Here is a 14035-nt window from a genome sequence, read left to right on the forward strand (position 1 = left end):
AGGACAGGCCCCCTTATAGTTTGAGCCGATTTCTTAGAGAATTTGGTTCTCAATTGGGTTTAGATTGTAGATTTCATGTTTATACTACAATAAAACATATTTTTCTGACCACAATGACACTTTGAACGATCACAAAATGTTTAAAATTCATTCCAAAATCAATTCTGAAAATTTTGATTCACAATAATAGGTTTGAAAATCGGATGCTACAATGTCTCATCAATGTTTAACCAATTTGACTGATTTCGAAATGTTCATAAAAATAAATATAAATGTGAAGCTGGACTGGAGGCTCATCATCAATTTTTTTTTATTAGGATGTCACACACCGTGTTAGGGTGGTCCAAAAGGCTGTGTTTTGTAATGATATCTGCAAAAAAAAAATGGTTCCAAGATTTTGTCCCAGTTATCTCAAGTAAAATAACTATATATTTTGAAAGCGAAATTTCATGATCCGGCTACGTTATACATGGTTCGTATTTTGAAGTTTTATATCGAATTTGAGCATAAAATCAAGAAATTGCTGAAACATACAAAGTAATAGAAGTCGAGTTAAAACAATAATCAAAAATTGAACTTTAGTAAAGTATTCTCGGTAATTTCGGGATTTATCCTCTTAGTCCGCACACAGTACCATTTTACTACCGAATCGTGCTCTTTATTCTCTCGTATGCCGATGCCCAGTTCTGGGTGTACGAGACCCCTCATCAAATCAATAATTTTGAGATAAATACCACTGTTTTTCAGTTACATGAAAAATAAAGGAAAATCCCACAACCAATAAATCACTAAAATTTCAAGGTTTAGCCAAATCTTATCACAAATTCACTTAACGTCAACAAAATTTTCTACCAAACTGATAATCTCATCTCGCCGCGTCGCGTGTGCATCGCGTCACTCTTCAACCGTGAGTTGAGCGCGCGCGCGCGCGCACTCCTCTCACCCACTCACGCCTCTCACCGTTCGCGCTGAGAGCCCCAAGAACACGCTGGCCGGTACTTGTGTGCTGTGCCTTCTGGCGAATGATAGTACCACTTACTACACGCATATGGTTTGCGCCGCCGCGAATCAATTAAAATTTGCCACCGGCCGCGGCCGATCCTTCAGTCAGCTGTCAACGTGCCGCGAGGGAAGATCCTCCTCCGAGAGGTCTCGAAGCGAAAGAAAGAAAGCGAAAAGTTAACCTCAAAGTTCTAGAAACGGTTTCATTTTGGGTGTGCGAATTTTGATTGCGAATTGTTCACAAGCGAGAGAGAAAAAAGGGAAATTAATTTGATTGGAAGTTCGCGAAAGCCGTCGAGATTTGTGAAGAAATATGTGATTGTTTTCGGTTTTTAGCGCCCGGCGTGTGTGACAGTGACAGTTGTTCGGTTAGTTATTGTTTTGGTCTTTGGCCTAGCCGATCAGGGGACAGAGTGCAAGCAGATTTAATTTTTTTTGACGAATAGTGACAGATTTATGTTGTGAACGACGAACGACGACGAGGGATCGTGATCCGAAAGTGAGCCAGTGGCAGTATTTTATTGCGATTTTGGCTCGATTGTTTCCAAGAAGGTGCCTGACTTAGCAGCAAGATGTCGTAAGTGTCTTAAAATTAATAAAAGAACGTTTTTATTTTTGCATTTTTTGTGTACAATTGACATGAAAAATATCAACAATGCTTTAACAAAACTTGCCTGACTGAAAAAATATTCTCAATTTGTTTTAAACTAAATTTCAAAAGTTAATAAAGCAACAGTCAATATTTTAATTTAAAACTGTTTTCTTACTAAAAGATCACTTAAAACAAAAGTGAAATTTTGCAAACACGTTGTTCAATTTTTGTCAGTACATATGACACGCATAGACGGACCAGGTGGACAGAAGAGTGTGCTTATTTTTAGGAACGAATCAGACTTTGGGGCATCCTGTTGTGAAACGTCAGGTGACCCATTGTGTTACAATTGTATGAAAGAAAATGTAATTTCCATAAAAAATGAACAACTAGTTCCTTTTTGTATTTTTTCAGTTTAAATCAATTTAGTATTATGTTGTCAATGCCCCCACCCCTCCCTTCAAAATCGGCTCGAAAATCCGAAGGCAAAAAAAATTAAAAAAAAATTAAAATTTCACAGGAAATATAACTGCAATCAGCTGAAATTATTTTTGTCCTTGCATTAAGAATCATTTTTAGCATGTTTGGGTTTATTTAAAAAAAAAATGAATTTTAAAGAATTTTTTATGTACGATACCAATACGCAGTAAAAACTCAATGGTAATAAAGGGGTACATCTTTTAAGTCAGAAGAAATGTGTAATTTTACCTCTGAAAATGTGTTATTTACCACTTTTCTGGTATAATGTCAATTTTTCAGTCTAAATTGAGGTAACATTACACCATAAAATAGGTAATATTCAACCGTCCAAAAACTTCCAAATTTACGAAAAATTTTACTGTGTACCACAACAAGATTTTTTTCGCCAACTGTTTTTTTTTTGTGTTACATTTGACACTTTTTGAAAACTGTTGATTACAAATCAACTGAACGGGTGTATAGCATCATCCAAACATTTTGTTTCATTTAAATGCTGAAATTTTGGCTTGTAATTTCAGATTTTTTGCATATATAAATATTATATATTTTTAAAACATTTGATGTTAAAATCACGAAGCTAATGGGATATGTATTTCTATGTGAAACTAAGTGACCGTACACGTTAAAAAAAAACAAAACAAAAAATATTATAAATTTTATTTTACTATCATTCGCGAACGACGAAAGGACATACTTTTCTGTACCAAAAATAACAGAATCGAAGAGTATTTTTTTTAAACTAGGGCCTATACTTTTCAGTACTTATATGGGATGTTGAAAAGTTTAACTTTTCAGTGCTTGTTTCAAAAGGTAATACAGTACTTGTTCGGTAACTGGGCTGAGAACGCAGCCCACTCACCGAATGCTGCTCGGTAACTGGGCTGAACGAAAAATTACGAGGGGACCACCGATGCATAATATTTTCCTGATGAAATATAAAAATTAAAGCTACTCAAATGTGTTTACAATGCTTACTTTTCATGCTTTTCCAATTGTGGCATGAAATGAATTAAAAGTATGATCAAAGTATTAATTTTATTCATTGAACATGATTATTGCATCCATTAACTCCTCGGTCATTTCGGTTTGTTTTGGTTTTTTGGCGTTTGATTGTTTTTTTACTGGATACGGCCCAGTTATCGAGCGCCTAGTTAAAAAGCATCCCAGTTCAACAATGAAAAATATTTGCAACAGCTCAAACTATTTTCAATAGGAACCCGTTTTTCATGTATTCTGTAGTTAACCCACTTGAGCCATATTTAAAAAAGGCTTATGTTTGAATTTAAATATGGGTAATTCTCCGCCAACTCACACAGCAGTTGCCCCGACCCCTCTTCGATTTGCGTGAAACTTTGTCCTAAGGGGTAACTTTTGTCCCTGATCACGAATCCGAGGTCCGTTTTTTGATATCTCGTGACGGAGGGGCGGTACGACCCCTTCCATTTTTGAACATGTGAAAAAAGAGGTGTTTTTCAATAATTTGCAGCCTGAAACGGTGATGAGATAGAAATTTGGTGTCAAAGGGACTTTTGTGTAAAATTAGACGCCCGATTTGATGGCATACTCAGAATTCCGTATAAACTTATTTTTCATCGAAAAAAATACTAAAAAAGTTTTAAAAATTCTCCCATTTTCCGTTACTCGACTGTAAAAAAATTTGGAACATGTCATTTTATGGGAAATTTAATGTACTTTTCGAATCTATTTAGAATCGAATTTAGAACAAAATTTTTCATTTTAAAATTTCGTGTTTTTTCTAACTTTGCAAGGTTATTTTTAAGAGTGTAACAATGTTCTACAAAGTTGTAGAGCAGACAATTAAAAAAAATTTGATATATAGACATAAGGGGTTTGCTTATAAACATCACGAGTTATCGCGATTTTACGAAAAAAAGTTTTGAAAAAGTTGGTCATCATCGATCATGGCCATTCATGGTCACCCGCGACAGACACGGACGACGAAACAAAGAGAAACGCAAAAAGTAACTTTTTCAAAACTTTTTTTCGTAAAATCGCGATAACTCGTGATGTTTATAAGCAAACCCTTTATGTCTATATATCAAAATTTTTGTAATTGTCTGCTCTACAACTTTGTAGAACATTGTTACACTCTAAAAAATAACCCTGCAAAGTTAGAAGAAACACGAATTTTTAAAATGAAAAAATTTGTTCTAAATGAAAAAATGACCCTTCTGGCACAATGTAGATTAGAAAAGTACATTAAATTTCCCATAAAATGACATGTTCCAAAATTTTGTACAGTCGAGTAACGGAAAATGGGAGAATTTTTAAAACTTTTTTAGTGTTTTTTTCGATGAAAAATACGTTTATTCGGAATTCTGAGTACGCCATCAAATCGAGCGTCTAATTTTAAATAAAAGTCCCTTTGACACCAAATTTCTATCTCATCACCGTTTCAAGCTGCAAATTATTGAAAAAAACCTCTTTTTTCACATGTTCAAAAATGGAAGGGGTCGTACCGCCCCTCCGTCACGAGATATCAAAAAACGGACCTCGGATTCGTGATCAGGGACAAAAGTTACCCCTTAGGACAAAGTTTCACGCAAATCGAAGAGGGGTCGGGGCAACTTTTCCCGATTTCGTGTGAGTTGATAGAGAATTACCCATATTTTTTTTTTCTCATTTTTCAACCTTCTTCCTTCTTCATACATAAAAACGCAGCCAGTTGCTATTTTTTATTTTAGACAAAAAATAACTGTAAGTTGACAATAGTTTTCGCATAACTAAAGAAACGCACCTTCACAAAATATGATAATTTTTTCAAATCTTACGTTTGTCGCTTTATAAAAAAATACTTTTAATTATCTTTTCAATTAAGGCTATTTTTTATACTTTTGAGCAATTCTCTACTAAAACCGTAAATTTTTGATTTGGCTCAAACTTTGTGGGGGCCTTCCCTATGCCCAAATAAGCTATTTTGCGTCATTGGTTCACCCATACAAGTCTCCATACAATTTTGGCTGCTGTCCATACAAAAATGGTATGTAAATATTCAAACAGCTGTTACTTTTGAGTGAATTTTCTGATCAATTTGGTGTCTTGGGCAAAGTTGTAGGTATTTTTGAGGACTTTTGAGAAAAAAAAGGTACAAGGAAAAAAAAATTGCAGTTTTTTTTATCAACTTATTTTTCACTAAAACTCAATTTTCCAAAATACGTATTTTTTGATTTTCGAGATTTTTTGATATGTTTTAGGGGACAAAATCCGCAACTTTTGAGCCATAGAGAAACATGGTCAAAAAATCTGCCGCCGAGTTATGAATTTTTGAAAAAATAGTGATTTTTGGAAAAAAAAAGTCGAAGTTTCATGCAAAAACAAGTTTGACATTACTTTTTAATACAAAATTGAATTTGCAATCGAAAAGAACTTTACAAATTTTTTGATAAAGGGCTCCGTTTTCAAGATATAGCCACCAAAAGTTTGATTTTAGCGAAATATTTGCAGTTTTTCAATTTTTAAAAATAGTGACCATGAGTGACCATTTCTAAAAATATTTTTTTTGAAAAGTTCAGAAAATTTGCTATAAAATTGTCTAAGAGACATTGAAGATTGGACCTCGGGTTGCTGAGATAGAGCCGCTTTAAGAAAAAGAAACACGATAATTGAAGTTTTCTTAATATCACCAAAACAACCCTCCATTTTCTGATGACCATATTTCAGCAGCTTATGGGCCGATTTTCAATGTTAATACATGAAAAATTCGTGAAATTTTCCGATCTTTTCGAAAAAATCATTTTGAAATTTTTTAAATCAAGACTAGCATTTTAAATGGGCGTAATATTCAATGTGGGAGTGTACAAAAAATACAAAAAATGAAAATTGTCGAAATCGGCCGAATTCGTAGAGAGTTGCTCTTTTAATGAAATAATACTTCTTGTTATTTTTGTTTACAGCAGGCGAATTTTTTACATCATGGAATCCAAATTCTTTTGAATTCCTTGATTTTTACAGTGAGCGCTTCAGAGCATATTTTTTAAACACTATAGTTCCATATTGAAAACTTAGGATTGAACAGTTAATCAACATTTTGCAAAAAAATTTATCATATATCTTAAATTTTTCTTTTCCCTAGTTTTCTTAATTTTGCCCATTTTTTTGATATTTTTTCAAGCTTAAAGAGATATGTGTAGTTAAAGTAAAATGAATTCATTTTTCAGCATTTAAAATTGGATCATTAGCTGCTGAGATATTGGTATTAGAAAATGTTTAAAAAACTTCAACGTTCTTGTTTATTTTTCTTTTATTTCGCCGTATTTCAGCAACCAAAGGAATCTCCAAAGTATCTTAGGCAATTTAATTGGAAATTTTCTAAAATTTTCGAAAAAAATATTTTCAATAATCGACAATCATGGACATTAATTTAAAAAAAAAAAATGGGAATTTTTCAGTCAAATTATACTTTAAGTGGCTTTGTCTTGAAAACGCTGTACGTTATCGAAAAAAAAACAGAAATAAAAAAATGACTGAAATTACTATATTTTTGCAAAAAAAAAACAGATTTCAAAATAATACATAAAACGGCGGCAACATATATGTTCATACTAAACAGATTCTTAGCGAAGCTACACCAAAATGTCACATTTTTCAATTTTCAATATGATTTTTAATATGAAAAAAATCATTTTTATTATGATGCAATAATTGCAATGTGCTTAAAATGCGTTTTCTTACCTTAAAAGCCAAGAACATTGACCAAAAGTGGTCTGCAAGCCATTGTACGGGAGAGGAGTTTTTTCATAAATCTGCTCCTTTCGTTGTCCCGTCACGAAAAGAAATGGCTGGCAAAACTCAAATTTCATCCAATTCTTTCAGTTCAAGGAGCAAAAGATTCGTTTTTAATTTGTGATAATGTGTAGAAGAGCAAAAGTTTTTAAAAATCAAATTGGCAAAACTGTAGCGATTTTTGTAGTGTGCCTTTTAAAAGTCCAGTTTTACGATGTTGTCCCGTCACGCTACATTATTATTTCAGGGGAAGCACAGGTACTTTATGGTTCATTCTCCATGATATTTCTTTGTAGGAAAATCAATTATCTTTCCAAATATGTAATAACAGGGGGGGGGGGGGTTTCTTCATTTATTTTGCCACTACATCCAAAACGCTGAAAAAAACTTGGATTTTTTTTGAAAAGGAGCCGAAGAATCGGTCACTTCATCATAGCTCAAATGTTTTCCCCTAAAATGTATAAAAAATTCAAATTAAAAAATATGTCTTTTGAGAAACTTACTTTTTTAAGTTTCTTTAAAAATCGGACAAAACTTCTGAATAGCCCTCGCCTTTTTCTGAACAGTCCTCAACAATTTACAAAGCCATTTTTATGAACAGCTGCCATCATTATATGGAGCCTTGTACGGGTGAACCAATGACACAAAACGTCTTGTTTGGTCATTGGGAAGGCCCCCACAATGTTTGAGTGAAATCAAACAAAACAAAAATAAAAATGATTGAAATCGGCTGATTTCGTAAAGAATTTTAATGTTTCATATGAAACACAATAGTTTATTGAACTTTTTAAAAAAAAAAAATGTAAATTTCGAATTCATTTCCGCACCCCAATGTCATCGCCCTCGTAACTGCTAATCTATCAATGTTGTGTTTTTGCTCTCAACCGAATCAAATGGCCACTTTATTGAGTTTTAATGATATTCGCGAAAAAACCCTGCTCCGCGATAAGCCCCGAATAAAATTCGCAATGAGGGCAATATAGGTTAAAAATATCGCCATTTTCTACTTCACCCGATTGTCCCACCATTATTTGCCGGACCTTTTGAACAGTTTTATGGTCCGTCGTTTTGTGTGGGTGGAAAAATCGGTTGTTAAGGTGGAGACAATCATCGGGATTTACATCCCCACCACGATAAGAGCCATTTGCGGAAGTTATCGGTGTTATTAGATTTGCAGTAAATGGATTGTTTTTATGCAGCCTATAAAGAAATATTTGAAAATAGAAATAGGTTTTTAATAAGCTGCATGTGCAGTTAAAAGTTGAGTCACCTTGAAAAAGTTCTCAATTTTAAAAAAATAACAAAATCAGTCCAGACGAAATCGTAAAACAAATCCGGCCAAATCCAGTATTGATTAAGTGAGTGCAAATCCCGTGTAATGACCGGCCCGTGTAGTGAATCGTTTTATGACGCCTTAATCAAACCGTTTCACGTGTTTAATTTATGGTGGGTCTCTCATTTGTCATAAAATCGAAATCAAATTTCGTTTATCGCACAATCAACGCTTGTAATGCGTCAGTCTATGAAATGTGTAGACTAAGCGTTTCCAGACTGATTGAGCGCCCAACTATGATTTATTGCTAAGAAAGGCACTGAATTTAAAAGAATTCGTTAGAATAATCATAAAATTATATTTTACAAGTACAATTTGATTCGAATTGACATCTTAATCCAAATCTCAAAAGCAATCGACAAAATAAATCAACATTCAGGCATTACCTTTGATGACGCGTGCACCAACGTCAATTGCATAGGGATTAAGGCTAAAGTCTTTATTGCCCCCTCCCCTCTCTCGTGGCTTATCAGGGCGCAAACGTATCGGCTTTATATCAATGATTTGTTAACCATTCACTTTTTAAAGAGTTGAAGGTTTGACATTTATGGCTTTCCCCGGCCCTCTTCAAGTGGAATTTCGCGTGGTCTAGCCAGGATTAAGTGGTGCACTCTTGGTGCGGTGCAGATTGTACCACCAACGCTACTGAAATGATTACGCCTTTTAATGAAACACGTGTATACGTGTGTTTGATAAGCTGATAAGTTGATTGTTACACGAGGCTGAATCCATTTGATGTGATGCAATTCGGGTTTTGGTGTTTGAAACTATTTAAGAGCATTGAATTTTGATTAGATTTTTTGGAAATTGAACCCTAAAGTAATCGTTGTTTCATCAAACTACTTATGGTTGCTTTCAAAATAAAAACTGATTTGATTTTTGTTTCAAAACCTATCATAACACAAACCAACAAAAAAAAAACAAAAACAAAAGAAATGCAAAAAAGGGCATTTTGAATTCTAAAGCTGGTATGAAAAATTACAGATACTAGCCTGTCCCATTTTGAGGTCATGCCGAAGAATTTCAGGTGCTCACTTCTTAAATGATAGATCATGATGTTGGGAACAATGTTTTCTTAGACAAGAAAAAATATAAAAATTCTTTCTCGTCCCCCTCTAGTCGATTTACTGAAAAAGTCACTTTTCTTTGAAAAAAAAAAAAAAAATCGCTTGGAATCAATACAAAAACTGATTCGACCAGGTGTGTATTATCTTCACACGATAGGTTTTGTCCAGAGATTAAGATGCACTATCAATATTGAACCAATATTTAAGTTTTTGGATTCTCCTATTCGGATTTATGTCGAAAAAATCGCATTTTTTCGAAACTTTTTTCAGAAATGCTTATTTAATTTTGGTAGCCTAAATGAATTTTCGACGAAAAATAGCGAAAAATTTCTAAATTGCTCTGAATTCAGATGCAAGACCTACTAATTACATGATGTTGCAATTCGAAAAATCGCATATTGTTGTTTGGCGGGAGCTTAGGGACTATCCTTAAACCAGGTGGACAGTTTTTTGAAAATCTCAGACCCCCTCCCCCCAATTTCCATACAAAACAAATCTTTTTGTTATGGAGTCCACCGGCTGAACCCCTCCCACCCCCCTCCCCTTCAAAGTGTCCACGTGATTTATAAATGGTCCCTTACTAGAATTAAGGATTGATTAATAAATAGAGAAAACTAAAAGTTCTAGAGCAATTTTTTGATGGTTATTACATATATTTTATATGAAATGTCTTCTAGAACTTATTTTAATGCAATTTTCCAAACAAATTTATCCAAGTGTAGCCACATTGCCTAAAATTTTCTCTGGTATTGTTTTTAAATAAATCCAATATGCGGTTTCCGAATTGCCTCACAAAATCAGAACCATAAAAAAAATCAAAGTGGAACGAAAACCGAAAAAAGATGACCGAACTTGCAAGCAATTTAAATTGCAGCGATTTGAACACGCAAATAACATTCTAAAAGGGTTTAGCTCCAAAACATCGCTGTTTACACGAAATTTGATTTCAGATTCGGATTCAGCGGCCAAAACTACTATAAGAAAGCCACACCTTGACTATTAAGACATATGCTTGCAACATCATGTAATTAGTAGGCCTTGCTTCTGAAATCACTATTTTTCAAAAATTCATAACTTGGCGGCAGATTTTTTGACCATGTTTTTCGATAGCTCAAAAGTTGCGGATTTTAGTCCCCTAAAACATATCAAAAAATCTCGAAAATCAAAAAATACGTATTTTGGGAAATTGAGTTTTTGTGAAAAAAAAGTTGATTAAAAAATCTGCAAATTTTTTTTTCCGTGTACCTATTTTTTTCTCAATTGTCCTCAACAATACCTACAACTTTGCCGAAGACACCAAATTGATCAGAAAATTCACTCAAAAGTTACAGCTGTTTGAATATTTACATACCATTTTTGTATGGACAGCAGCCAAAATTGTATGGAGACTTGTATGGGTGAACCAATGACACAAAATAGCTTATTTGGTCATAGGGAAGGCCCCCACAAAGTTTGAGTCAAATCAAAAAATACAAAAAATAAAAATGGTCGAAATCGGCCGATTTCGTAGAGAGTTGCTCAATTGTAAAAGTAGCATAACTATTCAGCAAGTCCACTTGAAAAGAGCCTAAACCGAAAAAAAGTTCTCCGATCGGGTTCAAAATTTTTCTTGGGGTTCCTTGGCTAAAGTAATTAGACCCGTATTTTTTTGTTTGGCCATTAGGGTGACCCACATCATGCTAGGGTGGTTAACAAAAATGGCAATTTTCGTCAAAATTTACTTTTTTCAAAAAATCATATCTCCGCGTCATTTTATCCGATTTTAGCCGTCTTAGAAGCAAAAGAAAGGTAAATAGTTTGGCTATTTGGAAAAAAAGTATTTGGTTTCAAAAATCTAGCATAACATTTGAAAAAGTCGTATGAAAACATAAAATGTTTTTTTGAATTTTTTAACTTTAATCTTTCGGGAAAACCAATTAATTAGTTATTAAAAAATATATTCGAAGACATTTTAAAATTATGATTTGATATTGAATCATAATAGTTCCATTAAGCTATGCACAATATTTTTCAATTTAAAAATGAGAAAGAAAACAAAGGTATACTAAATGTCAGAACCTTTCCAAAAACTGTTATCCTGTAGAAAAGTTAACAATTAATTAAGCCTGTTTATTTGATGAAAACATCACTGTTTATTTAGTGTAGAAGCTACAAGATAAACGATGTTTATGAGCTAACTCTAGATAAAAACAACAAAATTTCATTTATGGCTCTGCAATGTTTACATGAACCCCACAACCTACCTCAAAATGTGTAATATCTTGGAAAAAAGATAAAACTTTGCCAAATTCGCTGAGATAGAGGCATCATGTACGAAGCATCACATTTTCCAACAATCTTATGTGACAATGATTTGTTTTTTTTTTCTCGCCTGCGCAAACTTCCTAATCTTCTTGAACATTCTCCCGTATCGTCATCCCGCCGGACATATGGCCACGCAGTGCGAAAATTCCAACCTGGCTGACCAAATGACGTACGATTCGTACGAATGACTTATTTTCATTCATGTGCTCGCACACCTCCACGTTCAACAGGCTTGCAGGCAGACACGTCGGTATGTTAAAAAACTAGAGATTTTGAAACGTTTCCCCTCCCTAAGGCATCATCCATAAAGTACGTCACGCTCCAGGGGGGGAGGGGGGGTTGTCGCAAGTGTGACAAAGTGTGACAAGGGGGATAGGGGGGGTACGTGAAACTGTGACGTCACGCTAGACAATTTCTTTAACACTGAAATTCATTTTTAAATATAGCTTCAAAAGTTTAATGTTTGATAAACTTTACTCATAAATCAAACACGATTCAAGGCTTTAAGGAACAGAGTTTTTGATGGCAGATTTAATATGCTTAAAAAAAGTTGAATGACAGATTCTTCGGCTACTTTTAAAAAAACCCCAAGTTTTTTTCAGCGTTTTGGCTGTACACTCAACTCCCGGTGGTTGGCACGAGGTGGTCACTCCAAATATATTGCATTTATTTCATAAGTTGATCCGTATGTGCATCCATATTTACCATATTTACGTGCATACACGATTCCTCTATGAATTTTATTTCAGTGTTTTTTCACAGCTGTCATCGCAAAAGCGCTCACTGCTGATTGTTTACAAAACAAAACAAATCTCTTGGTTCTTACTGTTCTCCGGCCAATTGTTTTGGGTCGCAAGGCTGGGTAGAATTCCGGGGAGTAATCGGGACGGAGTTGAAGCTACGTTAGTTCCCATGCAGCTGAGATTCAGTTGCTTTTCTCGGCCGCTGGCGCTCTATTATCATCCGGCAATTTCTAGGGTCAGCAGCTTCGTCGTAGTAAAGCCGGATTTTCCATTGTTTTGTGTTGAAATAAGTGCGTGTTCCGGACTCAGTATGCTAGCCAGCAAGCGAGATGGTAATCCTGGAGGACAAGTCGATCGAGCTGCTGGTTGTAGACCCGCAGGAGACGGAGGAATACGAGGCGGCGGTGGTGGTGCTGGACTCCCAGCGGAAGGGCAAGCGCGCCGTCATCAAGACTTCAACGCGGCAGACGCACTTTTTGCCCGTGATTGGCCTGGTTGATCCGGAGAAGCTAAAAACGGGCGATTTGGTGGGCGGCGTGAACAAGGATTTGTATCTAATCCTAGAGACACTTCCGGCTGAGTATAAAGCGTGCGTCAAGGCGATGGAGGTGGACGAACGGGAAACCGAGCAGTACAAGGACATTGGCCGGTTGGACAAGCAAATCTGATTGAGGCCGTCGTGCTGCCGATGACGCAAAGTACACGTTCAAGAACCTGGAAATTCATCCGCCGAAGAGAATACGCAAACAAAATCGACCTTCCTGAAGTTGGCCGGCCCGCAGCTGGTGCAAATGTTCATCGGAGACAGTGCCAAGCTCGTACGTGACGCGTTCGCACTGGCCAAGGAAAAGTCGCCACCGATTACTTCCTGCACGCGTCTACGCTGCAGACGCATCTAGCTGTTGCATATGCATGTTAGAACTTATTTGACCTAATTTGGTATCATCACCTCTAGCCTCACCCCTTATCTTGGAGTTCGACGAGAGACGAACTTCGTAGTCGCCTTGGATTTTCTTTTTATTAAATTTTGTGGTTTCAGCCTTAATTATATTTTTGTATTGTTAAATATGATGACAAATAAACAATATCGACCCCTCCTCTTCCTTTTCCCCCCATGCGACAACGCGTTGCGTTGCGTACGGTTGCACCGCAAATTATTTGCCGAATTTGTCATTTGTCTGACCATGTGCATTGAACGATGACAGCTGGATGACAAAGTTTTGCTTCTCGGAGTTGATGCAGTGGGTGGGGAAAACGACCGTCCTCCGACCACCCACGATCGGGGCCAACACAGAACCGCCCTTTAGCTTTCCCGACTTCCGGAGGTGCTCCACAAACGTCTCGCTCCATTCCTTTGACCTCTGCTTGCGCTTCTTCTAACTCTCCCCGTCGGTATCGCCATCAAACAGCGGCAAGGAAACGTCCGGTCGGAACGCCTCCACTAAAGTCATGTCACTTTCCGCGGAGAATTTTTTTTCGCCCGCTGCGGACAAACACCGCCACCGGCTGGAACCAGACGAGGTCGCGGGAGTCTTATCTTTAGACTCGATCCGGCGACACCATACTCCATCATGACGTACTCGGTGTTCCTGCCGTCATCAACCAATTCCGACCCAAGCCGCATTCGCTTCTTGAGTGAAAGTGCTGTCGTTTCTGGTCCCGCTGTCGCAATCTTCGTAGGACACCGGAAATTCCGCAGGTAACAAAAAATTCCTTAAGCTGGAAAAATAAATTTATTGGAGCGGTGACAGTTTGAAAACGAAAGAAACAA

The 14035-nt window shown here is 36.0% G+C and overlaps 1 protein-coding gene across 1 annotated transcript in view; it reads left to right on the forward strand.

Annotated features, from left to right (window-relative positions):
• The first annotated feature begins 1052 nt into the window (after positions 1-1052).
• LOC6045382 (sodium-independent sulfate anion transporter) overlaps positions 1053-14035 on the forward strand; it is a 32239-nt gene continuing 19256 nt past the window's right edge. Inside the window, exon 1 of the mRNA XM_038266682.1 lies at positions 1053-1579. Coding sequence (XP_038122610.1) covers positions 1575-1579 — 5 coding nt within the window. The 5' untranslated portion in view covers positions 1053-1574. The remainder of the gene's footprint in view (positions 1580-14035) is intronic.

This window comes from Culex quinquefasciatus, chromosome 1 (genome assembly GCF_015732765.1).
Source record: "Culex quinquefasciatus strain JHB chromosome 1, VPISU_Cqui_1.0_pri_paternal, whole genome shotgun sequence".
NCBI classification, from domain to species: Eukaryota; Metazoa; Arthropoda; class Insecta; order Diptera; family Culicidae; genus Culex; species Culex quinquefasciatus.